We start from the raw sequence: 27,639 nt of genomic DNA on the forward strand, positions 1-27,639 counted from the left end.
GTTTTAATATGGTTTACTAAAGATGAATTGAAAAACATGTGATGTTTCTAGGAACTGGGGGGTAGCTATAAGAATTGTGTAGCTATGCACAGTTCTCTACCACTTGTAATGTGGTATGTCTTGATCATGACTTTATCTGAACATAAAGTCTAGTACAATTTGGGGGCATTTCAAGTCAATCTCTTATTCTTATAGACATTTTGACTTTAGAAATAGAAAAAAAACCCCTGAAATGTTGTCATTGTAATGTCACAGGGATAGGGAAATAGTCTTACTAACTAAATACACATTTTCTTCCATAGTATTGAATTTGACCGAGATTGTGACTATTTTGCAATTGCTGGGGTTACAAAGAAGATTAAAGTCTATGAATATGGCACAGTCATTCAGGATGCGGTGGATATTCATTACCCTGAAAATGAAATGACCTGCAATTCCAAAATCAGGTACTTAGGTTATTTTTTTTAGACATAATGTGTGTATAAAATATTTAATATCTATAGTTAGTATGAGTTTGTTATTTTACCTTTCTGTGAGATTCCTTACTCATTCATAGTGAACAGTAATTGTATACAGAGAATACTTCAGAATCTATCTTACAGATTATGGTTGCTTTTTCCCTGTGGGGGTTAGTAGTCATTGTTTTTCTCTTTGACAAATGAAAGTCCTCTTTGCTTCACTTAAATAAAATTATGTGTTGTAAATGATCATCCAGGGGGTGTTGAATAAGGGATTACTTTAGCCTATGTATACTGTCTGAAAGTCAGGAAAAATTCCTGACCCATTCCTAGCATGTCATATCTTCACATATTATAATTGTTTATAGTTTTAAGAATTGTTTTAAGAAAAAAAAGAATTGTTTTTATAAGAACATTTTGCTGCTTTTCATTGAGGGCCTAATATTTAACTTTCATAGGTTAGGGTTAGAGCTCATAATGAATGCTTTTCAAATCTAGAGTACTGTTAAAAGTGCAGGAACTAGAAATTACTTTAGATCTGCCAATCCCAAAATCTCAGGGGAATTTTATAATCTACATTTTTAAAAACAAGTTTCCTAAGCTATTCTCATGGGTGCTGGCTTAAATTGGAATGATGCATGGAAATCATTTAATAATTTATTTATATCTGTGAACATTTTCCAACTGTCCTTGTATCTTTTTTTAACTGAATTAACATACATATATGTGTGTAGTCATTTTAATAATGTTAATAATTTAGCAAGTATTACAGTATTTATATAATGTATTTGTTATAGCTTTCCTTTTTCTTTCCTAATTAATTCATAACAATGGTAGGCTGATAATTTGTGAGGCTGCTCATTCATCAGTGGTGCTCACAACTGAGAATCTGTTATAGTTTATCCTAAGTGGAAAGAAAACAGCACGAGTAAGACATAACTTTATTGAATTCCTATGTGACAGACATTATCTTTATCTTAAGTAGACCTATTAGATACTGTTATTGCCCAATCTTAGACACGAGGAAGCTGAAGCACAGAAAGGTTAATTAACTTGATTGAAATCACACAGCTAGTCTCTGGAGGAGCCAGGATTCAAACAGTTTGATTGCAGAGTCTCTGCTTTTAACCATTATGAAACAGAGGGCATAGTAGCAATCCTTATTTTATAAGATTACACTTTTTTTTTAAGGAGAATGAGCAGGGAAGGACAGAGGGAGAGAGAATCTCAAGCAGGTTCCACATCCAGCACAGAGCCCAACGTGAGGCTTAATTTCATACCCTGAGATTATGACCTGAAGTCAAAAGTCATCTAGGTTAATTGCTTTCTAAGTGGCTTCTTCCTTAATATACCTAAGCTTTACTATATATACATGATTCACATATGTGTCTCACCAAAAGCATACATTTTTAGATGTTGTATTCTCAGTTTTGGAGCACTTAATAGCTGAAACCATAAATGGTAAAAGCTTAATTCTGACTCTTAAAATCAATCCTAAGGTTATAGTAGATGAGATTTTTTTTTAGATGAGATTTTTTTAATGTAAACACAGAAACCCAATTCAGATTAGCTTGCTTGCTTGCTTGCTTGCTTGCTTGCTTGTTTGTTTGTTTATTTATTTATTTATTTATTTATTTATTTATTTATTTATTTTCAAAAAAGATCTTATTTATTCCTGAGAGACACACAGACTGAGGCCGAGACGTAGAGGGAGAAGCAAGCGCCCTGCAGGGAACCCAATGCGGGACTCAGTCCCAGGACCCGAGGATCATACCCTGAGGTGAAGGGAGATGCTCAACCACTGAGCCACCCAGGTGCCCCCCCAGTTCAGATTAGTTTATTAACTTATACGTTTTGGCACAACTTGATCCAGGGGCCTACACAATTTGAATACGTCTCTGTCATTGTGCTATGGCATGCTTTGTGTCCCATTAGCCTCTGTTTACACTCATAGACATGCTTTCATTTCTGACATTTGGCCAGTGGTGGCTTTAGGCTTATGTGCATCTTTTGGTTAGTGATCAGAGTGAGTAGTGGTGTAAGGGTCATTATTAGGTAGTTCAGTAGAAAAACTTAGGAGTTAATTGATATATTTCTTCCCAGCTGTGTTGTGGGCAGATTAATGATTATGAAGCCATGTTGACCATTTCTTAAGGGTTCTAATCTTTCTGCACACATCAAAATTCTTTGTATTCATTGTTACTTATTTCTACATAAAGTAAAGCTTAACTCTCTTTCTTTCTTTCAGCTGTATCAGTTGGAGTAGTTACCATAAGAATCTGTTAGCCAGCAGTGATTATGAAGGCACTGTCATCCTATGGGATGGATTCACAGGACAGAGGTCAAAGGTCTATCAGGTAAATAGGATATTATTTTTTTTTAAGGTTCACATTTTTACTTAATTGTAATTACAAATGTAGCCACTATTTAGCAATTTTATACCTATGTATAGCAAATAATGCTTTTAATTACAAATTTAAAGTCACTATTTAGCATTTTTTATACCTATGTAATAGCAGATAATGCTTTTCTAAAACATTTCTTCAGACTTGTTTTGCATTTGAAGAATGTGTCAAATGCATTTCCAAAAGCAATAAAATATGTATATATAAAAAGCCTGGAAATTACTTTGCATCTCATTTGTTTTTGTAGCCTGTTCTTTCTCTCTCCCACCAGAGCAATAAATTGGTATCAAGCTTTTTGCTTAATTTCTTATAAGATCTATGTCTGTCTGATACTACTTTTTGTCTTCCTTCTATGTCTAGGAACATGAGAAAAGGTGTTGGAGTGTTGACTTTAACTTAATGGATCCTAAACTCTTGGCATCGGGTTCTGATGATGCAAAAGGTACTATTTGAATCTCTTCTACTTTCTCTAATTCCTTACTCCCAACTTAATTCCTTTTAGTGGCAGAGGTGCAGATATTTATTAGAAATCATAGCAATCCTTTGTGATTATCATTCTAAAAATAATCTAAGCACCACAATCTATCTCTTTTGGAGTGAAAGAAAAATGTATATACTACATCTTCATTATAATAATTTTCTCTGGATTCATGTCATATGGTGATATTTTTATAACCAATTCCTTTATATATACCATCAAGTAAACTTTTTTTCTGAAATATTTAGACAGATATCTCTTTTCTAAAAAAATTTTTATTATTTATTCATGAGAGACATAGTGAGACAAGCAGAGACATAGGCAGAGGGAGAAGCAGGCTTCCCCGCAGGGAGTCTAGTGCAGAGGACTAGATCCCATGACCCCAGGACTCCAGGATCATGACCTGAGCCAAAGGCAGATGCTCAACCACTGAGCCACCCAGGTGTCCCCAATACATCTCTGTGTATCCATCATTACTATTCATTTTTTTTCAGTTATCCTTAATGTTTTTTTGGCCTGGTTATGCTCACCATTAGATTTATAAAGCCCTGTTAACAGATTTCTTTTACCTTATAGTTAATGGTTTTAATTTTTTGCCATTCTTTTTTTTTTTTTTTTTTAAAGATTTTATTTATTCATTCATGAGAGACACAGAGAAGCAGAGATAGAGGCAGAGGGAGAAGCAGGCTCTATGCAAGGAGCCCGATGTGGGACTTGATCCCTGGACTCCAGGATCACGCCCTGAAGCCAAAGGCAGACGCTAAACCACTGAGCCACCCAGGTGTCCCTGCCATTTTTTTCTACATGTAACCTCCAGACTAGTGGTTAGATAGGCAGAGATAGCTCTAGTGTTGAAAAGTTTATTTTGTAATGGTAGTGCATGCCCTAGTCTGTAAAAGAGACAGGAACATGACAGGACTTTACGCCAAACAAAAAGTAGCAAGTTGTTTACCCATAGTATGTATAGATTGGAATACGTTTCTTCTTGGTTGTTTTAGGAAATTATCCTTGAATTTATAAATTATTTAGAGTATCATATGATAGTTGATATTTGTATGTTTGAATACAAAGTTTTACTAATTAATGTTAAATGTTCTTTTTCATAATATATGTGGGATAGCTTTTATTGAGTTGAATACTCATATTTTTGTACTGAAGATTAATATTTATTCAAAAGTGGTGACTGGTCAGTCTTTCTCTGAAAAATAGAAGCCATTTGAAACAATTTAGGTAGGAAGGGATTTTTAAAGTTATTTATTCATGTTAAATTGAATTAGAATATGCATAGCATAAAATGAACCATTCATTTAACCATTTTGCCAACGCTTTGCAGTCACCTTTCTACTTTCTGCTTCTATGAAATTTACAACTCCTATCTACCTCATATGAGTGGAATCGTGTAGTATTTGTCTGTTTGTATCTGGCTTATTTCACTTAGCATAAAGTCACAAGGTTCATCCATGTTGTAGCATGTGTCAGAATTTCTTTTACAAGGCTGAATTATAATCTATTTTATGAGTGTATCACATTTTGTTTATCCATTCATTCATCAAAGGACAGACCTTTGGGTTATGTTTTGAGCTCTTGTGAATAATGCTGCTCTGAACATGAGTGATAAGATATATTTTTATGTCCTCGTTTTAGTTCTTCTGGGAATAGACTCAGAAATGGAATTGCTGGATCATATGTTACTTACATGTTTAAATTTTTGAGGAACCATCATTCATTCTCTTTTCCATAGCGACTGTACATTTTACATTTCCACCAGTGCCTAACTATTTCAGTTTCTCTGTATCTTCACCACCACATCTTCCTTCCTTCCTTCCTTCCTTCCTTCCTTCCTTCCTTCCTTCCTTCCTTCCTTCCTTCCTTCCTTCCTTCCTTAATACTAATGACTTTAATGATATGATGTGATATTTTATTGTGGTTTCTCTTTGAATTTTCCTAATGATAGTGATGTTGAGTGTCTTTTCATGTGCTTATTGGTTATTTATCTTCTTTGGAGAAATGTTTATTTAAGTCCTATGCCCATTTTTTTAAAGGTTTTTTGTTTGTTTGTTTGCTGCTGTTATTGAATTTTAGGATTCTCTGGATAGTCTCTGGATATTAATCCCTTATCAGATATGTGATTTATTGATAGTGTGCTTTGATGCACAAAGTGTTTTCATATTGATGAGGTCCAAATTGTCTAATTTTATTTTGTTGCCTGTGTCTTTGGTGTCCTGTACAAATCCAATGTTATGAAGACTTTACTCTTTGTTTTCTTCCAAGAGTTAGTTACATAGTTTGATTTTTTTTAAAGGATTTATGTACTTAATTTAGAGAGATACTGTGCAAGTAGTGGGAGGAGCAGAGGGAGAGGGCACAAGCAGACTCTCCGCTGAGAACAGAGTCCGATGCAGGGCTAGATTAGATCCCCGACCCTGAGATCATGACCCGAGTTCAAATTGAGAATTGGATGCTTAACTGACTGAGCCCCTCAAGGCCCCCAAGAGTTTTATAGTTTGAGCTCTCACATGTCTTTGATCTGTTTTAACTTTTGTATATAGTGTAAAGTAAGATTCTGACTTTGACTTCTTTCTTTTACATGTGGATATCCATTTTTCTTGGTACCACTTTTTAAAAACATTGTCCTTTCCTCATTGAAAGGTCTTGAGCCCTTTTCAAAAATGATTTGATTGTATCTTCGAGGGTTTATTTCTAGTCTTTTCTCTTGGTTGATCTGTGTCTTTACGCCACTATTGCATTGTTTTGTAGCTTTGTTTTGAAATCAGGAAATGTGAGTCCTCCATATTTTTTCTTCTTTTTCAAGATTGTTTTGGCTATTTAGGGTCTACTAAGAACCCATATGAATTTTAGGGTGGATTTTATTTTATCACTTGTTTTCTTCTGCTTACTTTGTGTTTGATTTGCTCTTCTTCTAGTTTCCTAAATTAAAAGCTTGGATTATTGATTGTAGATCTTTGCTCTTTGGTAATATAATATATGCATTTAATGTTATAAATGTTCCTTTAAGTGTTGCACTCCATAAGTTTTGTTAAGTTTTATTTTACTTTTTATTTATTTCAAAGTATTAAAAATTGTTTTGAGATTTCTTACTTGACTTATGTATTACTTAGAAGTGTGTTGTTTAATCCCTAGGCATTTTGGAATTTTCTGTCTTTCTGATATTGAGTTCTAGTGTAATTCCATTGTGGCCTAAGAGATACATTTTAAAAAATCTGCTACTTTTAATTTGTTAAGATGTGTCTATAGCCCAGAATGTCCTCTGTCTTGGTGTATATCTTCATGAGTTTGAGAAGAATGTATATTCTAGTTAGATAAAGTAGTCTGTATATCATTTATATTCATTTGATTGATGGTGTTTTGAGTTCAACTATGTCCTTACTAGTTTCTGCCTCCTTCTGGTTCCGTCTGTTTTTTGATGGAGGGGTATATATTTTTTATATTCTATCTACATTGACCTATGTTTTTCTTCCTTTTCTATAACCCATTGTCTTCATTTGTAGCTTTACAGTAATTCTTGATATCTAGTAGTATGAGTCTTCTATGTTCTTGAAAATAATTTTAGCTTTTTACTTCCTCTACCCTTCCATGTACATTCTAGAATCAAGTTGCCAGTTCCTATGGAGAATCCTGCTGAGATTTTGATTAAGATAATATTGTATCTGTAGATCATTTTGGGGAAAAATTGATGCCTTAATATATTGAGATTTCTATTTCATGAACATTTTTTTTTAAGATTTTATTTATTTATTTCACAGAGAAAGAGAACACAAGCAGGGGTTGCTGCAGAGGGAGAGGGAGAGGGAGAAGCAGGCTTCTCACTGAGCTGGGAGCTTGATGCAGGGTGTGATTCCAGGACCTTGGAATCATGACCTAAGCAAAAGTCAGATGCTTAAATGAGCCACCCAGGTGCCCCTTCATGAACATGGTTTATCTCTACCAAATTCAGGACTAAAAAAAATTTTTTTTAATATTTTATAGTTTTCAGCATACAGATCCTGCATATTATTTATTTATTTATTTATATTTTTTATTTATTTGAAGATTTTTATTTAATCATGAGAGACACAGAGAGAGAGAGAGGCATAGGTAGAGGCAGAGGCAGAGGGAGAAGCAGGCTCCATGTAGGGAGCCCAATGTGGGACTTGATCTTGGGCCTCCAGGATCATGCCCTGGGCTGAAGGCAGCTCTAAACCACTGAACTACCCGGGCTGCCCCAGATCCTGCATATTATTAAAACTAAATAGTTTATGGTGCTGAAAATAATGTTTAGGGTCACCCAGGTGGCTCAGTTGGTAAGGTGTCTGCCTTTAGCTCAGTTCATGATCCTGGGGTCCTGGGTCCTGGGATTGAGCCCCGCATCAGGGTCCCTGCTTAGTGGGGAATCTGCTTCTTCTTCTACTACTCCTTCTGCTAATGTTCTCTCTCTGAAGTAAATAAATTCTAAAAAAAAAAAAAAAAGAAAAGAAAAAGAAAATTATGTTTAAAATACGTTGGTTTTCATTCATTTTTTTACTAGTTTATGGAAAAACTATTGTTTAAAGATTTACTTATTTGAGAGAGAGTGGGGAGGAGGGGCAGAGGGGGATGGAGAGAGAGAATTCCAAGCTGACTCTCTACAGAGCATGAAGCCCAGCACAGTGCTGTATCTCACAAGCCTGAGATTATGAATTGAGCTAAAGTCAAGAGTTGGATGCCTAACCAACTGAGCCACCCAGGAACCCCTAAAATATTTGATTTTTAAATATAAATTGTTTCAACAAACTCTTTACTTTTAGTAGATTATGTTTGGAGCTTACTTGGGTCAGTCATGTCAGCAAACAGAGCTGTAGAAGCCACTTTTAGGCTTGAGCAGTGGAACCTGAGTAAGGTAAAAGGGCCCACAGTGACCACCAGGCTGATGCAGACAGACTCATTAGGTGACCCACCTCAAAATAGCCAGAGACCTTAGCTGACCAGTGGGCAACTTACAACCAGGGACAATCACCAAAGAGGAAAATTCCATGTGTTCCCGTACGTCTTCACTTACACCTTATTATAGACCCCACTACTGCCTTATGGCAGACAGTCTCTCTTTTGCTGTCTTGCCCACTGCTTCCTTGCAGTGTATTTAATAAATTTTTATCTCTTTTGTTTTGCTTTGGGTGAATTCTTTCTTACTGTACTGCTGTCCTCCACCCAATCAGGTTGCCCCACAATAGCATGGAAACAAAAAAGTAATTTGATTTGTTTTATGGCCCACAATATGGTCTGCCTTGGTAAATATTCCCAGTGTGTTGTAAAGAATCTGTATTCTCCAGTGGAGTGTCAATTAGATCAAGCTTATTGATGGTATATTTTTGGTTTTCTATATCTTTGCTGTTTTTGTTGTCTTGTCTCTTTGTTCTATTGATTATGAAACAGAAGTGTTGAAATCTGATTTTATTTCTCCTTTCAGTCGGGGGATGTTTTGCCTCCTTTTGTGTGTGTGTTTTGGTTTTTTGAAGTTATATTGTTAGGGTCTCAATCATTTAGAATTGTTGTAATTTCTTTTTTTTTTTAATTGTAATTTCTGTCGTTCTTTTAGTTCACTGGCTCCTTTATCTATTTCCATTTTGATACTGATTCAGTCCAGTGAATCTTTTATGTAATTTACTGTATTTTTTTCTAAAAGTTTCATTTCTTATTTTATAGTTCATATATTTCTACGGAGTATTTTTATCTCTTCATTTTATTTTATTTTATTTTTTAAAATTTATTTATGATAGTCACACAGAGAGAGAGAGAGAGAGGCAGAGACACAGACAGAGGGAGAAGCAGGCTCCATGCACCAGGAGCCTGACGTGGGATTCAATCCCGGGTCTCCAGGATCGCATCCTGGGCCCAAGGCAGGCGCCAAACTGCTGCGCCACCCAGGAATCCCATGGAGCAGTTATAATAGTTGCTTTAAAATCTGTTTCATAATCCCAACATCAGATTTTAGGATTGGTTTTTGTTGATAGTATCTTCGTTTGAAAATTTTCTTGGCTTTCTGTATGTTCTGTAATTGGTGAGTTGTAACTTAGGCATTTTGAATATTTTGTAAGACTCTGGGTCCTGTTCAAATTTTCTGGAGAATATTTTTTTTTTATATTCTTTTGTACGCAGGTTATCAGCAGGTTAGATGGTGACTCTATGTCCTGTCTTGCTTTCTGTAGTAGTGGGAATGATAGTTCCATTGCCAGTGTGGTTTTCAAAGCCTTTGCTGTGCTGCATTGTTTGTCTCATACATATGCCAGTCAGGAGTTAATCTGTGGAAATTGAGTCGTCTTTTCAATTGTAATTTAATGCACAAAGCCTTTGTGTTGCTCCTGTGTGTCCATTATACACATACAGAGCTTATATATGACTACAAGAGTAAGGCTTGTTCATACACAGAGTATGGGATTGCCTTCTTTTCCAGGTTTCTCCCATATTCTTTGTCTTCCTCTCCCTCTTTTTTAAATAAAGATTTTATTTATTTATTCACCAGAGACCAGAGAGATAGGTGAGGGAGAAGCCACCTCCTGTGGAGAGCCTGATTTGGAATTTAATCCCAGGACCCCAGGATCATGACCTGAGCCACCCAGGCATCTTTGTCTCCCATTTTTTTTACTGATGCTTTGTCAAGAAAGTTGGGGTTCTCTACAGATGAATTACTCCGTTTTATGACCACGGAGATGGATTTTCTGTGGGAATATTTGCTTACCTTACTGCTACAGCTCTGTGATGGAAGCCCACCCAGAGGGAGAGTTGAGAGAGAAGAATAAAACAAATGAAAAACATGACCCTCAGTCCTCTGGCTTCAGTAATGCCTTTTACCAGTCTTAGGGTCAGAAACACAGGGATTTTCCTCAGTTTTACTATTTGAGGTGCTGATTTTGGCTTGCCATAGGAGAAAAGAAATGGTCCTCTCACTTCTGTACTGATTACTTCTTTTAAGTTTTGAATGTCCTTTCCGTAATGCCTATTTTTCCTTACTTTTCAGATTCCTCAGACATTTACTTTTTGCTTTTTGTTTTTAATATTGTCTTCTAAGTAAACCCATAGTAAGAGAGATTCCTTGTAGTGTTCTTTTACTCTGTCTTGATTGGTACAAAAAGTCCCAAATGCTTTTAAGCTCATCTTAAAATATTTAGTATAATATAAATGTGTTTCACTTGATCTTAGCCAAAAGGCCCAAAAGTGATAATATAAATGTATTTATCACTCTTTGGTGATTTTTACTTATGAAGTATTGCTTATAGAATACTGCCTTTGTGATAATTTATAGTAAGAGGTTATTTTAAATTACTTTTTAAAAATTTAAATTCAATTAATTAACATGTAGTGTAGTATTAGTTTCACAGGTAGAGGTCAGTGATTGAACAGTCTTATATAATAGCCAGTGCTCATTGCATACCGTGACCTCCTTAATGTCCATCACCCAGTTCCCCCATACCCTCACGCCTGTCCCATCCAGCAACCCTCAATTTGTTTCCTGTGATTAAGAGTCTCTTGTGGTTTGTCTCCCTCTCTGATTTCATCTTTTCCTCTTTCTTCTCTTTCCCTATGATCCTGTTTTGTTTCTTAAATTCCACATATGAGTGAAATCATGTAATTTTCTTTCTCTGATTGACTTACTTTGCTTAGCATAATAGCCTCTAGTTCCATCCTTGTCATTGCAAATGCAAGTTTTCATTATTTTTGATGGCTGAGTAATATTCCAGTGTGTGTGTGTGTGTGTGTGTGTGTGTGTGTGTGTGTGTGTGAGAGAGAGAGAGAGAGAGAGAGAGAGAGAGAGAGAGAGAGAGAAAGAGAGATCGATCCTGGGGTCCTGGGATCAAGTCCTGAATCAGTCTCCCTCTTCTATGTCTCTGCCTCTCTATGTCTCTCATGAATAAATAAATAAAATCTTTTAAGAAAATTGCTTTTAATGTGTTTTACACATATATTTAGTATTTTATGTCTTATATTTTAACATTTTACATATTTTGTATTCATTAAATTTTTAATATTAATGGATATTTTTTCAGTGCATAATACTGGGTCATAAATGACAGTTTTTGTATTATCCTGTCATTTATTTATTTAATGCTGTGTATTTTATTTATTTTTTTATTTTTAATTTTTAAAAAATTTTTTATTTATTTATGATAGTCACACACACACACACACACACACACACACACACACACACACACAGAGAGGCAGAGATATAGGCAGAGGGAGAAGCAGGCTCCATACACTGGGAGCCCGACATGGGATTCGATCCCAGGTCTCCAGGATCGCGCCCTGGGCCAAAGGCAGGTGCTAAACCGCTGCGCCACCCAGGGATCCCTAAGGCTGTGTATTTTAAAAATGATTTACTTTCAAGAATATATGTGCACATACATGTGTGTTAAACATGAATGTAGCAGGCTAATAGATGTAGTATTGCCATAGAGCAAGGTAATCTGGAAAGAATTTTATGACCAATTTATAAGTTCTTTGCTAAAAATATATTTCCTTTTTGAATATATAAACTAAGAGTCATTTGCAATAAATCTTGCTTTTGAATTAGAATAAGCACATTTTTAAAGATTTTTTTAAAAATCTCCAAATATGAATTTGAAGAGCATTTAGGCTTTAGAACAGCAGTAGTTATAGGTTCTTATTCTTTTTTTTTTTAAGATTATTTATTTATTTATTTTTGAAAGAGAGCACAAGTGGTAAGAGGGGCAGAGGGAGAAGCCGACTCCCCACTGAGCAGGGAGCCTGTATAGGTTCTTATTCATTCCAAATTTTCATAGCTGCATATATTAATGTCAAAGTGATAAATATGAAATCTTTACAAGTTTAAAAGTTAATTTAGGTAACTCATATTGAATGAAATCCTGTTTTATCAAAGGGCTAAAAAACGAATTTCAACATAATAAGAAACATTAGGATAACTGTTATCTTTCCTGTAATTTGTAACTTTAGGCAATTATCTTTCCTATAAGTTATAACTTTACTAAGTGTAATATCTCCTGTGTCCAAATGAAATTAAAAGGCTTATGTTGGACAGCCTCCCAGATGGCCCCAGTGATCTCTGTCTCCTAGTATTATCATGCTTGAGTTGTTCCTTGCCTCCCCATTGCTGCAGTCTGTGTAATTGGTAAAATACTATGGAAGTAAAGGCCTGTCACTTGTGAAATTAGTTTGTGTAAAACTCTGTAGCCTCTATCTTCATTATTCTCTCTTTAGTATTTGGTTCAGTGTAGAGAAGCTAGCAATATTGTTATGAGCCCAAATGGAAGGGAACTGAATCCGCATGCCAAGAGCCATGTTGAGTGAGCTCAGCTGAATGGTGGCCTTTGGGCCTTGAGACTCTGAGCCAAGACTACCCAGCTAAGCTGCTCAGAGATTCCTGACCCTCAGAAACTGTGACAGTAAATTTAGCAACTTTTATGTGGCAGTTTGCTATGCAACAATAGCTAACTAATATAACAAGGTCTCTTTTCTATTTGATTAATTTTAAAAGAAAAACTTGTGTTGATAAATCAGTGTTGTCACAGTGAACATCTTTTTGCCTAATCTTTCATTTTTTATTTATTTATTTTTAACATTTTATTTATTCATGAGAGACACAGAGAGAAAGAGACATAGGAAGAGGGAAAGGCAGGCTCCATGTAGGACTCCAGGATCACGCTCTGGGCCAAAGGCAGACGCTCAACCGCTGAGCCAGCCAAGCGTCTCGAATCTTTCATTTTTTAAAATGGATTTATAAACTAGTGTGTATGTCCCTCAAATTTTCTATAGTTTTTGGTGAAACAGCACTATCCCTTTTTGCTCATTCTGTGGCATCTAGGCCATCAGAAGTGGGTCCAGGAGCACTGGATATCAAATGTACTTAACACTTGCACTAAAGACAGGCTTTTTTACTGTGTCAGACGCCTGTGCCTATTTCATTTTTCCTTTTATAATAAATTCCTTTTTAGGAAGTTTCGGTGCAGATAGACATGCAGTGGGCCCTGTCTGAGAAGTCCCGAAACCTATAAATGCTGCGTATTGTTTTTTTAAAATATTTTATTTATTCATTCATGAGAGGCAGAGAGAGAGAGAGAGAGGCAGAGAGAGAGAGAGAGAGAGATCGGCAGAGACACAGGCAGAGGGAGAAGCAGGCCATAGGCAGGGAGCCCGATGTGGGACTTGATCCCGGGACTTCAGGATCACGCCCTAGGCAGAAGGCAGGCGCTAAACCGCTGAGCCACCTAGGGATCCCCTAAATGCTGCATATTGTAATTAATGCTGATGTTATTAAAGATAGTCAACGTGTTCTATTTTTTGAAAAAATAATTTTGAACAAGAAACTTAGAGACTTTTTAACTCAGATTTTACAAATTAATAGATGATAAACTATCATCTGTTAGTGTTGGGTAGTTGTAGGGTAGTTGGATTTTTAAAAAGATTTTATTTATTTGAGAGAGACAGAGAGAGAAAGTGAGCAGAGTGGAAGGCAAAGGGAGAAAGAGAAGCAGTTTTCCCACTGTGCAGGGATCCCGACATGGGACTGGATACCAGGACCCCGGGATCATGACCTGAGGTGAACACAGATAATTAACTAAGTCAGCCACCCTGGAGACGCCCAAATTTAGTATTTTTAAATGGGACTTAAGATTCAGATGATACTTTAAAAAGAAAAAAAGACCTTTGCTTATTAACTTTAATCAAAGTTGTAATAAAATATATAGTTTTAAGTAAGAAGTTCATTTTCTACAGCCAGCTTGATGGTATTCAGAACAAGTTTCTTTTTTTTTTTAGCTTCTTACATTGCAACGTGGTTTTCCTAGCATTACTAGTTTGATTTTTTTTAACTGAAATTCAAAGGAGATTATATATAAACAAGTGCAATGTGTTTAAGTGCCTTAATTAACTCTTTACCTTGAGGATAGTATTTTAGTTTAAATTCACTTTTACTTTTTCTTACAATGGATAGTTTTCACATTAAATGTTGATATTACAAGTTTTTTGATGTTACTGAAATTTTTATTGTCATTCTTTGAAGAAGAAAGTAACAGGTGTATTATTATTGTTTTACATACCATCTCCTTATTTTGAGAATGATCTCATTTATATTTGTTTTAGACAGTTTCTTCCAAACTTTTCGTTGATTTCTTACACACTTTACTATTTTACCTTTTAATCCATGATGCCATTTTAGGAATATTAGGTTGATTTTAATGTTATTTCATCATACCTGTTCTAGTAGTTTCCTAGGGTTCCCATAACAGTGTTATCGTAAACTGGCTGGCTTCCACAATAGAAATTTATTTTCTCACCATTTTGTTGGAGGCTAGAAGCCTAGAATCAATGTGTTGGCAAGGCCATATGCTCCCTTTGAGGGCTCTACGGAAGAATCCTTTCTTGCTGCCTTCCTAGCTTCTGGTGATTAGTAGCAATCCTGGGCATTTCTTGACTTGTAGTTGCATCTAATTTTTGCCTTTTTCAATACGTGGCTTTCTTTTACTTTGTACCTCTTTATACAAGCCTCCCTCTTCTTATAAAGGCAGTATTCATTGGATTTAGGGTCTATCCTAATCCAATATGACTTCATTTTAACTTGACTACATCTGCAAAGACCATATTTACAAATTAGGTGGTTCTCAAATGTACCTGAGGTTAGGACTACAACATACTTTTTGGGGAGCGCAGTTTAATTTACAACACTTATTTTGCTTAATAAACAATAACTTAATAGGGTATTCTTTGTGTATTTTCCTTTTTTATACTGTATATATTTAGTATAATTTTTTAACCCTTAGTTATCATTAAAACTCAGTTATATCGAATTCTAGTCTTGTATCTTTTAAATTGAAAATTATAATTATTATGCTTATCATAATGACTTATTTTTAAAATGTTAATGATTACTCCATTGAGAAACTTACCATGGAATTAAAAAAAGACTTGTAATTTAACTGTCATTTTGTTACTTCTAGTTCATTCCTATGCTTACTCATATTTAATTGTCTTAAAATACTGGTGTATAGACCTTATTTATAAAGGTTCTTAGCGATTAGTAGTGGGGTTATGGAAATAGTAGGTGCTTCATAAATATTTGCTGTGAATTAACTTTGGCTTGCTATGTTTTGAGATAACAGTTTTATCACTTCATATTCTAATCTATAAATGCTGTATTTGACATGCAGACTTTTATTTTTTTTTTAATTTTTTAAAAAAATTTATTTATGATAGTCACACAGAAAGAGAGAGAGAGAGAGAGAGAGGCAGAGACACAGGCAGAGGGAGAAGCAGGCTCCATGCACCGGGAGCCCGACGTGGGATTCGATCCTGGGTCTCCAGGATCGCGCCCTGGGCCAAAGGCAGGCACTAAACCGCTGCGCCACCCAGGGATCCCGACATGCAGACTTTTAATTACCACTAGCCATTTCATCTCAGAACTGTATTCCTTAATTGCTTGGACAGTTGTATATTGATTAAAATAGCACATGAGTCCTATTAGAAAATAATGTGAAACAAACCAAATATTGCTATTTAATACTCTTATTCTTTTATTTTAATATTGTCTTATTTTTCTCTTAGGAGTCTAATAGGTTGATTAGGTTGTAAATAACTTTTTTAATGGTTAACTTTTATTCAGCGTCCACATATTTAAAGACACTCTCTATGGAATTACACTTGTAAAAGATAAATTATCCCATTTACACAGAGAAAATCTCTGTTTCCAGGAAATACCATCTTATAGAAGTGATAGTTGGAACCATTTTTACTTTTTTTTATTTCTATTTACAGAGCAACATACTATTATTACTAAAAAGATTCTAAAATTTACTATGCCTCCATCTTTATACTGGTTTTCTTTCTTTCTTTCTTTCTTTTTTTAAAGATTTATTTATTTATTTTATGATAGACAGAGAGAGAGAGAGAGGCAGAGACACAGGAGGAGGGAGAAGCAGGCTCCATGCCTGGAGCCCGTCGCGGGACTCAATCCCGGGACTCCAAGATCATACCTTGGGCCAAAGGCAGGCGCCAAACCGCTGAGCCTCCCAGGGATCCCCCTTTATACTGGTTTTCAACGCAAATGTACATTGAAATCACCCAAAGTGCTTTCGTTTATTTTTTTTTAAGACTTTATTTATTTATTCATGAGACAGACACACAGTGAGAGAAAGGCAGAGACATAGGCAGAGGGAGAAACAGGCTCTCTGCAGGATGCCCGATGTGGGACTGGATGCCAGGAACCTGGGATCACAACCTGAGTCAAAGGCAGTCGCCCAACCACTGAGCCACTCAGGTGTCCCCACCCAAACATCTTTTAAACAAATGCCAGTACTTGAAGCCCAAGCTGGTATTCTCCAGGATGCACAGGATATTGGGGCCCACTGAAAAGAGGCATAGGAAGATTTTGTTATTTTTACTGTTAATGTTCATTATTAATTGTACTATGTAACCAGGATTGTAACCAGTATCTTAAAAGTCTGTTTTTTATGTGTATTCTATTGTCTTCAAAGACCTTTTTGATGTCTGATACAATGATTGCTTTGGTGGTACCTTACAAAAAAGCAGCTCACCTTTCTGTTTCTGCTCTCACATCTGACCTACTCTGATCAGTTTTTTGTTCCTAATCTTTACAACTCTCAGTGTATACTGTTGGAATAGACTCTCAAATTTTTAAAAAAGATTTTATTTATTTATGAGAGACATAGAGAGAAAGGCAGAGACATAGGCAGAGGGAGAAGCAGGCTCCCCTGCAGAGAGTCTGATATGGGACTCTATCCCAGGACCCCGGGATCACAATCTGAGCCTAAGGGAGATGCTCAACCATCAAACCACCCAGATGCCCCCTAAAAGTCAAATATTAAACATTTAACATTTAGATAAATAATGCTGTAACATTATTTTATACATACTTAAATCATATACCTGAGTTACTACATAAAATTTTAAAATCATGGAATTCTTAATTGAAAGATAAAACAAGAACTGCTTCCAGGTACGTTAAAAATGGTATTTCTTTCTGATATAGATAATGCATGTGAAAGTGTGTGTGTATGTGTGTGTGCATATGTGTTGGAGTGGAATGACTATATGAGTCCTCTTCTAGCCCATGACACTTGAAAAATACACACCATTTTTTTAAAAGTAGACTCCATACCCAGCACGGGGCTTGAACTCATCACCCTGAGATCAAGAGTCACATGCTCTACCAAGTGAGCCAGCCAGATGTCTCCCCACCCCGCGGTACCATTTAAAAAATACTGAAACAAATACATGTGTCTCCATATTGCTTTTTTTTTTTTAACCCCTTTTTTATGCTTTAGTTATGGGATCATGTTACCTCTCGGCATAGTTTTTGTCTGTGGTATTTTCTGACTTTGAAACTCTGTTCTCTTGGTTTCTTTTTTTTTTTTTTTCGTGGGCAAAATACAATTTCATTTAACAAATTGAATTTGCTGCGCCTGCTAATCACGTCTGGTGTCGGCTCTGATCAGAGACAGAGAAAGGAGGCTGTGCGCCCCGCCCCACCCGGGGCGGGTCCTTGTGGTTGTGGTGGGAGGGAACACGTAGAGGGAGACACGCCACCACCTGGCCCAGGGGACCCCTTCCCACAGTTAAGGAGAGATCCAGGCAGGGTAGCAGTTTATTAGATAAAAACAGAAAGGTGGGTGCCTACTCGCCCCTTCCTCGGGCTCACAGGGGCAACTGCCCTCTCCCCAGGTAAGAGCAAGGAGTCTATAACACTGAGATAATGGGAGAGTTCAGGGCAGAAAGCCCCAGGCCTCCTCCTTCTAAGTCTAGTTACGGAAAGAAATCTCAGCTACAGAGTCCAGGATAGAGCTGGGTTTCCCTAAGTAAGAGCCCTCCCCTCCTCCGGCAAAAAATTGAAACCGTCACTCCCCTCCATTGGTCTCAATACATTGGTCATTGGTCTTGGTTTCAATACATTGTCTTTTTACTCATTCAATTTAAAGATTTTTGGTCCTAGTAAACCAAAATGCTTTGGATTAGTATAAAAGGCAACTATAGCAATAAACAGACTTTCTAGTTTACAGAAGCATTTACTAATGTATTTTTTAATTATTTTCATTTTTATTGTCTTAGTGAAGCTATGGTCTACCAACCTAGACAACTCAGTGGCAAGCATTGAGGCGAAGGCTAATGTATGCTGTGTTAAATTCAGCCCTTCTTCTAGATACCATTTGGCTTTTGGCTGTGCAGGTAAGAAATTAAGACATCTTTGTCTTCTTTTGATGTTAGAGGAGTATTGTGGGTAGGATAAAACACTGTATTTTAAAATGAATAACTTTCCTTGTAGGCTTTAATTTTACTTTTGTTATTAGACTCTAAGTTAGAAGTGTGCAGTGTGCCATCGTCACTCATTTATTGCTGTGCCTTAAGTTCAGTGTTCTGTCACCCATGTTTAATACATAGAGATGGTTTGTTGATTATTTTTGTTCCTCTAAGTCTTTGCACGCATGAACTTATGCTTATTCATAAACTTAGGTCGTAATGATGTTTAAGTGATTAAGCTATATAGACATGGAACTCCATTTTTTTAATTAAAGGAAATCTATTCAATCTTCAACAAATGAAGGACAAATGTATGTTTGTGTGTGTGTGTGTGTGTGTGTGTGTGTGTGTGGTGTATATATATATATATATTCCTTTGCACAGAGCACCCATGTATAGGCAGAGAATAAGACAGATAAAATTTTGCAACATGGAATATAGAGTAACACAGGAAGTATTCAAAAACATGTTAGCTGTTATTATCATAGCAAAGAATTTTTTGCTAATATTTTTCTTAACTAGATTGACCAAATGTCTGCCTTTGCCAGTCATGGTTTATACTTACACTGTCATAAGTATTATTAGTGTCTTCTTTCATTCGGAAAAGTGTTATGGGTTGGAAGATAAATTAAAATTATATGGTTGACCTAGTCCTTTGTCTTCTGTATGTGTCCACTCTCCCTAAATATTTACTAGAATAGCAAAGACCTTTAATTTACCTTCTGCATTAGGAAATCTCTTTGATAGCTTTTTTAATTGATAATCTCATTTTTTAAAGATAAGTTTAGTACTGTATAATGAAAACAGAATCGCCCTTTAAAAAAAGAAGCACAATTTAGATCTTATTTGTTATTATACTCTTTCCTTATTTCAACTTATTTATTCCCTTATATCCTGACATGATTTCATAGTCAGATTCAAATAGTATATGGTCTAACATGTATCTGTAAGTAGAATTCTCTATTAGCATAAAGAAATTTTTTTTCATGATATACGATATTCTTTCCCATTTGAACCTACAACTTCCTTATCAAATCCCTTTTGTATCACTAAGTACATGATTAACTTAACCTTCCAAATTCCTTATTAAAGTAGAGATAGCCTGTTGGAACTTCATGAGGATTGTGAAAAGAAAATGTTTTCTGTAAAACTTTTATAATATGGTACTTAATAATTGTTTAGTTAATTTCATTATTAATACTTTATCATGCATTTAAATAAAATAGCTATTGAGTTTTATTGTTATTTTCTATTTTATAAACAAACTCACTAACCATTGGCCATCATTTATGATTAGAAGTTATTATCAATATTTACTCTGTACAAATACCAGCTATGATATGAACATCTTCAAAATTTTTCCTTCTTAGTAAAGAGAAACCTTTCTTCTTTCTTTCTTTCTTTCTTTCTTTCTTTCTTTCTTTCTTTCTTTCTTTCTTTCTTTCTTTCTTTCTTTCTTTCAGAATTTATTTATTTACTCATGAGAGACACACACATGCACAGAGAGAGGCAGAGACACAGACAGAGTAGAAGCAGGCTCCATGCAGGAGCCCGATGTGGGCCTCAATCCTGGGACTCCTCTTAGTTTTATTGTAGATTTCTTGAGAGTTTCTACATTTAGGATCATATTATCTGTGAATTAAAATAATTTTATTTCTTCCTTTACCATGTGAATGTCTTTTTGCTTTTTTAAACTAAAAGCCCATGTACAATATTGGATGGAAGTGGCAGAGGGGACTTTCTTACCTTATGGGGAAAACAGTCTGTTCTTCAGAATAAAGTATGATATTAGCTGTGAGATTTTTGTAGATACCCTTTATCAGGTTGAGTAAGTTTTCTATTCCTAGTTTGCTAAGAGCATTTATTATCAATGGGTATTAGATTTTGTCAAATGCTTTTTCTATGTCTAGTGAGATAATCTTGTAGTTTATGTTCTTTATTGTAATAATATGGGATATTGTTGTTTTGAATGTTAAACCAACCTTCCATTCTTGGGAAAAATCTCTCTTGGCCATGGCATAAAATCCTTTTTATATGTTGCCGGAGTGAGTTTCCTAATATTTTAAGTATTTTTGGTGTATTTAACTTTCTTATGGTGTTTTCTGGCTTTGATAGCAAAGTACTATTGGCCTTATAGAATGAGCAGGTTTGTAAAGAGTTGGTATTATTTTCTTCTTTAAATATTTGATGGAATTTATCAGTGAAACCATCTGGACTTGGACTTCATGAGACTATTTAAAATTCCCAATTAAATTTCTTCTTATACATTTATTCAGATTTTCTGTTTCATCCTGAGATTAGTTTTGGTAGTTACTGACTTTCTAGGAATTTGTATGTTTAATTTTTCTAATTTGTTGTAATACACTAGTTCATGTATTTAACAAGTTCTAAACTAGTTTAAGTTCTCTTATAATCCTTTTAATTTCTGTAGGTTTAGTAGTAGTGTTCTGTCCTTTCATTCCTAACTGATCATTTGTGTTCTCTCTCTCCCTCTCTCTCCTTTTTTTTTTTTTTTTTTAATTTGGGTCTGGTTAAATGTTTGTCCTTTTCTTCAAGGTGTGTGTGTGTGTGTGTGTGTGTGTGTGTGTGTGTGTGGTACTTCTGACCAGAAAACCCTGTATTTCCAGTGTTCTTTAACATTGTTACTCGAATTTACTTGTTGGAAGCATTAGATATCTGTAGGCTGAGCCTCTTAGAATGATTCTTAACTTACCATGAGCATCATTTGACCAAGAAAACCTTTTCTTCTTTTTCATCCAAACCAGATCAAGATATGTTGAGTTCAAGAACCTTATGCCATTGCAATCATCCAGAGATCAGAAATCATTCACTATAACTGATATAGAACTAGAAACTGGACATTAGAATATTACATTAGAAACTCTCCACATCTTTACAATGATGCTTGCAAGCAGAAATATCCAAATGACCACCGTATTTCTATTTTTCAGATCTTACATAAGTGCATCGCAATGCTAGAAAGTCATTCACATCTGGAAGCATAACTTCAAGAGGATCTGGGCAATATAGTTTTTGACTTTCCAACCTCCCTAGGCTTAAATAAGATGGTAGGGAAAAAAAAAAAATAAGATGGTAGGAATGGATGCTGAGGTCATCAGCCCTATCCAGCACAATGCAATTTCATATGAGTTAAGGACTTATATTTTCTGTCTTTGAAATAGGTTTTTAGTATTGTAGCAAGGCATTAATGAAGCCAGTAGTCCTTACTTTATTCACTGCCTTTAATTGTGTCCTTTACTGATTCAAAACATGCATTTAATCATAAAAACTTGTATCACTTGGAAAACCGTGACTTTTATTGCATCATTTTCATTTAGAATTGCAGTTTTCTTAGAATTTAGACTATTGTCTAAATGTTTTTCTTTAAACTGGAAAACCTCAGTCTTTAACTGTGCCATTTATTTTTCCACTTAGAGAAGTACAGTCACATTCATTGGATTGCTTACTAAATATCATTTGTGATGATAAATTTGACATTAGGAGTGGGCTGTACATTTTTAAACATTGCTTTGTAGTTAAAAGAAATAGAGAATGAATGACTAAGTAAGCTACCCACCAATTACATTTTGACTCCCTACTATAAGGTATGAGGGTACTGTGGATCCCACCTACCGGGTAGTGATGCATTGTGCTATTCTAAGTTTCCTTGCCTATCTTCATTTTAAGAATATATTTCTATTTGGTACAGTTAATTCATTCCTCTTTCTTACTTCATCACTTTATTCATTTACCTTTTACCATAATATAAAAAGATGTCTTGTTTTTGTTTTTTAATTGGAGAGTATAATGTGAAAAATTGCTTCCAGTGTACTAAAAATTCTTAAGCATTTTTTAAGCACTTCTTTTAAAATATCAAGTCATAAATTATGATCTCCTTGAAAATAGAAGACTAAGGATTTTAAACTATTTTTTTGTGGTTAATATTGAGAAAAAAGTCTTGAATTTTATTTTAAACCATTTAAATATCTGTTCTTAAGCACAGAGATTATCTGAAACATGTTTTTACCAGAAGACAGGATAATATTTTTAACATAATGGTGAAAGTGTTTATTAATTGTCTATTACTTGGTTACTAAACGATATTTTCTTATTGAGTAAAAAAAGGTAGAAAAACAGTTTTTCTCTGATTTTCTTCTTTAAACCCAGTTTGGGAGCGCATTGCAAGACTAAATTAGAACTCCTAGCAATCTGTAGTTTGAGAACATCAAACAATCTGTGGTTTGACTCATCTTGCTTTTTTTTAAAAAAATATTTTATTTATTTATTCATGAGAGACACAAAGAGAGAGAGTGTCAGAGATGCAGGCAGAGGGAGAAGCAGGCTCTGTGCTGGGAGCCTGACGTGGAACTTGATCCCATGTCTCCAGGATCAGGCCCTGGGCTGATCGCAGAGTCACCTGAGCTACCCTCATCCTGCAATTTTTAAAACTATAATTAGTATAACAAATATGGGTACTCCTAAAGGCATTCTTTTTAAGGTAATAATAGTTTATTCCCCCCCAGAAGTTAGTGATACAAATCAAAGGTAAGGTTATTACTATTCTGATTTTAGAGTGGCATTTATGCTAATAACATATTCACTGGGAAAGAATACTGTTTCTAGAACAAACAGGAATTCTGAAATATCTTATTTAACTATTACCAATAAACACGTTTAGTTTCAGCTATTATGAATTCTTTTTTACTTTCAGTAAGCCAAAAAATAGTTCATATGCATAAAAAAATCATTTATTTTCTCATTTTTAATATTTGTAGTTTTTGTGATTGGTATAATATCTTAGTCTTCAAAAGGAAAAGATAATCTTTTTGTATTTTGTTATTGATGTTAAATTTATTTTTAAATATCTATATTACTTCCCTTACTCAAAAACTTCCAGTAGCTTATTACTTAGAGAATGTAGATTCCTTTGCTTTTGTTCTAAGCCCTCCATGACTTTCTTCAATATTCCTTACACTTGAGTCATGTTTACTTTGAAAATTTTTACTCAGAAGAATTTTTTTGAGAAAGAGAGGGAGAGAATGGGCAGGCGAACATGGGGAGGAGTGGAAAGAGAGGAAGATAAGCTTTACTTGTCCTTCTGATGCAGGGCTCAGTCCCATGATTCTGAGATCATGACTTGAGCCACAGTCAAGAGTTGGATGCTTAACTGAGTCGCCCAGGTACCCCAACTCAGAAGAATTTTATAAAGCTTCTCCCATAAAGATTTCTTGATTCTGAGTGTAGGTACCTAATATATCTGATATATACGCATCTTCAACTTTTTAAAATTGATGTAATCATTTAAATTTGTGTAAATTTAATTGTATAAACAGTATAAGATTATATCCTCACTCTCAGCTTTCATATATAACACATTAAGCTTAAGTTCTTACTCACCAGGCATCATTACACTTCCTCTTTAGAGGCAGTATGGTTAATAGTTTTGCAGGTGTCTTTTCACAGATAGTTAGATACAGCTTTCTTGATGAGGCCAATAAGCATTTTTCCTTATTTAGAATACGTTTTTTTTCTTTATAAAATTAGAGTTTGATTCTAAAAGATGGACATCCATGCTATATAAAACACATACAAGCTTAGAATATCTTTAGATCTCTATCTCCATACGCCAAAATATAATTATTTCCTTTCAACTTAAGAAGCTGTTGTTTAGTTTAAGGGGCTGTGAAACCTAATTTGATTATTTTTTTAATATTTAATACGGAGAAACTTAAGATAAATATGTAAGTGCTTGAGAGGTCTTTTACTATATTTTCTCTCTTAAGTAATAAGAAAAGTTTTAGGCTTTCTAGTTTTATAAAACTGTACTTTTATTTTATGCAACACCTGCCAGTGGGAATGATGTCTTTTCTTTCACATTTGAATACATTACATTTCTGAATATTTAATAAATTTGGATTAATGTCATAGCATTCATGAATATTACCTATTGCATAGATAATAGGGGAAAATGAATATTAACAACATTTTATTTTCAAGTTTCTAAGTGAACTCAAATGGAAGTGACAGGCATAAAGCCAGTATTCGAGAAATGAAGTGTTCTATTACTTTGTCATGCAATCTACTTTTGGTAGTGCTAAAATCTAAAACCAAATTTGAAGTACCTAGTGAATCTTTCACCTATTTATGTGTTTTTGCTTTCCAGCCTATAAATAGCACCGTAGCTGCAAAGTATTTTTAGAAACTGACTTTACAGGAAATTTTGTATTTACATTAAATGAAGACGTATTTATTTATTAAGGTTTTTTTTTTGTTGTTGTTGTTGTTTTTTAAGATTTTACTTTTAGGTAATCTCTGCACCCAACATGGGGCTCAAACTTACAACCCTGAGATCAGGAGTTGCATGCTCTTCTGACTGAGCTAGCCAGGCACCTCTAAATGCAGAGATATTTAAAGTTAGTTATCTTTTTGTAACTAATTTAATAGATGTGATCATCATTCAGTTTATGGAACTCATTGAGTAAGCACCACACACACTTGGGATATATGAAATAAATGATATGATTTTTCAAGAGGCCAATAAAATAATAGAATCAAAGTACAAAATCGAAATGTGTTGTGTGAGCACCACACACACTTGGGATATATGAAATAAATGATATGATTTTTCAAGAGGCCAATAAAATAATAGAACCAAAGTACAAAATCGAAATGTATTGTATGTGTGGGAGGAGTAGAATATTTGATTAATCCAAAAGAACAGGAGAGGAAAGAGTAAATAAAAGAACATAAAATGTTTGGAGTAATTAAAAAACAGAAAAAAAACTGATAGAAATTCAAATATAGCTAATTATAGTAAGTGGAAATGGCTTATTCCCTCCAAATTTATTTCTTTATTTTTTTCCCCTCCAAATTTAAAAGCCTGGGATTAAGAGACTAGTTAAAATGTTTAAAGCGTAATAATCTATTCTTTACAATGGACACATTTGAAACAAAGTTAAGGAATGGTAAATAAAAACAGTTTTATTTGGGCACAGGATTGATAGATTGGTGGAACAGAACCAGCAAGAGGCTTAGAGATGTATGGACATTTGATACCTGGCAAAGGTGATTATTTGGAAAATACAGAATTTCCATACTCTCACAATTGTTTTGGAAATTTTAACTTTATCACATGCAGTACACAAAGTCAGTTGATCAAATGACCTAAATGTGAATAGCAAGATTCCAAAAGTATCTAGAAGATAATATGAGAGAGAATATCTTCATAATCTTATGTTAGGAAGGCTTTAAGTCACAAAAGTATAAACCATAAATGAAAGGTGAATAAACTTAAATTTGTCTATAATAAAATTAAAAACTTTTGTTCATCAGATAATACCTGAAAAAATAATTTTTCAAAAGTCATTCATTGGGGGAAAAATCTTTAGAATACCTATAAATGACAAAGTATTAGTATTCAGATTTCATGAAGAACTCTTTCAATTAAATAAGAAAATGATAATTATGCCCTATAGCCTTGATTCTCAAAGTATAGTCTGCATAACAGTTAGCATCAGCATTACTTAGGAACTGATAAGAAATCTACTGAATCAGAATTTCTGAAGGTGGACTCCAGATACCTGGTGTGTTTTGTGTTTTTTGTTTTGTTTGTTTTGGTTTTTAGCAAGCTCCCCAGGTAATTCTTTATGCGCTCTAAAGTTTGAGATCCCTGCCTTAGAAAAATACGTATTTAAATAATGTATGTAATAGCATTGTTTGTACATTCATACTGTGAAACACTCAGCAGTGAGAATAAATGAACTGTAGCTCCATGAATCCAGATGAATAATAAGCATAAATGTTGAATGAAAGGCAGTCACAGAAGAAGGTATAATTCTATTTGCGGACATGCAAAACAAACTATTGTTTAGGAATATATTCATTACCTCAGGAATATATAATTCAGCCACAATGATAAGAAAGGTGAATAATTATTATACAAGTATGATATTTACCTGTCTATTGGAGAAACAATGTGATCTATATCAGCTTTTTAGTTTCAGGAATAATGTATTTATAACTAGTGTACTAGTTACATGGGGATTAAAACTTCACATACTGTATGCAGGCTATTTTCCAAGTCAGAAAGAAAGTTTTTTTAAAAAGATGGAAAAATGTAAACTAATTTAAACAAAATGCTAAAAATTTAGCATATAGACATTTATACAAAATACCATTAAGTAGTTTATTTTTCTTGATGTCTTTTAAGATATTTCCATGGAAATTTCTTAAAGTTCAATGATATCTTGGCAGTTATAAGTGAACAGATATGGTAGTCTCTCTCAAGTTTTTGTTTGTGAAAGATTGACATTTATTCAAAACTATACAATCATTGTTGTTTCCATTTCCAGTGGTTTATTAAGGTTTCAGGTTGAGCTATATCATTATGTTTTTTTTGTAAGCACCTACAGTTAGGATGAGTTATGTTTAAGGAAATGTTTAGAATCAGTCCAATGCCAAAGCAAGGCTAGCATTGTTTATACAAATATTCACTTAATAGGAGAAGGTTTTTATGCCCTGATATGTGATTTACTTAAAGGGTTCCAGAAAATGTGTTTTTCCTTATTGAGGTTTTAAAAAATTGACTTCTACACGTGGCTTAGAGTTGTAGATTATTGAAAATTGGTCATATGAAATACTTTAAATATTTTGAAAAACCCATGTTAGAAAATTGAAATCATTTTTCTGAATTTAAACATTTATTTGGTATTTTCACATTCTGTTTATAAGGTTAGGTTTCTTTTTATACACTGAACACAGTAGAGTGATGAATTATATGTTACAGATTATTTCTTTAGTGAGACAATTAGAATGAAGATGGAAGAAGATGCTGTGTATTATAAAGGACTACTGCAGAAAATATAAAATTTAGCCACTGGTATCTGAGTTACAGATACTCCTTAGAAACTGAAAATATTTTCCTGAAGAACTTAATTGAACTAAGTGTGAACAATCTCCCTCCACCTCCTGTAATCCTGGGTTAAGATAGAATATATAGATTACCATGTCAGTAGTTCAAACCAAGAACTTTAAAAGGCTA

At 34.4% G+C, this 27,639-nt stretch overlaps 1 protein-coding gene across 7 annotated transcripts in view; it reads left to right on the forward strand.

Annotated features, from left to right (window-relative positions):
* Window positions 1–27,639, forward strand: part of COP1 (COP1 E3 ubiquitin ligase) — a 243,488-nt gene that overhangs the window by 132,882 nt on the left and 82,967 nt on the right. For all 7 annotated transcript variants that reach the window (XM_038542423.1, XM_038542424.1, XM_038542425.1 and 4 more), the window contains 4 exons: window positions 303–446; window positions 2,707–2,815; window positions 3,224–3,305; window positions 18,411–18,527. In XM_038542423.1, coding sequence (XP_038398351.1) covers window positions 303–446; window positions 2,707–2,815; window positions 3,224–3,305; window positions 18,411–18,527 — 452 coding nt within the window. The remainder of the gene's footprint in view (window positions 1–302; window positions 447–2,706; window positions 2,816–3,223; window positions 3,306–18,410; window positions 18,528–27,639) is intronic.

Source organism: Canis lupus, chromosome 7 (genome assembly GCF_011100685.1).
Source record: "Canis lupus familiaris isolate Mischka breed German Shepherd chromosome 7, alternate assembly UU_Cfam_GSD_1.0, whole genome shotgun sequence".
Taxonomy (NCBI): Eukaryota; Metazoa; Chordata; class Mammalia; order Carnivora; family Canidae; genus Canis; species Canis lupus.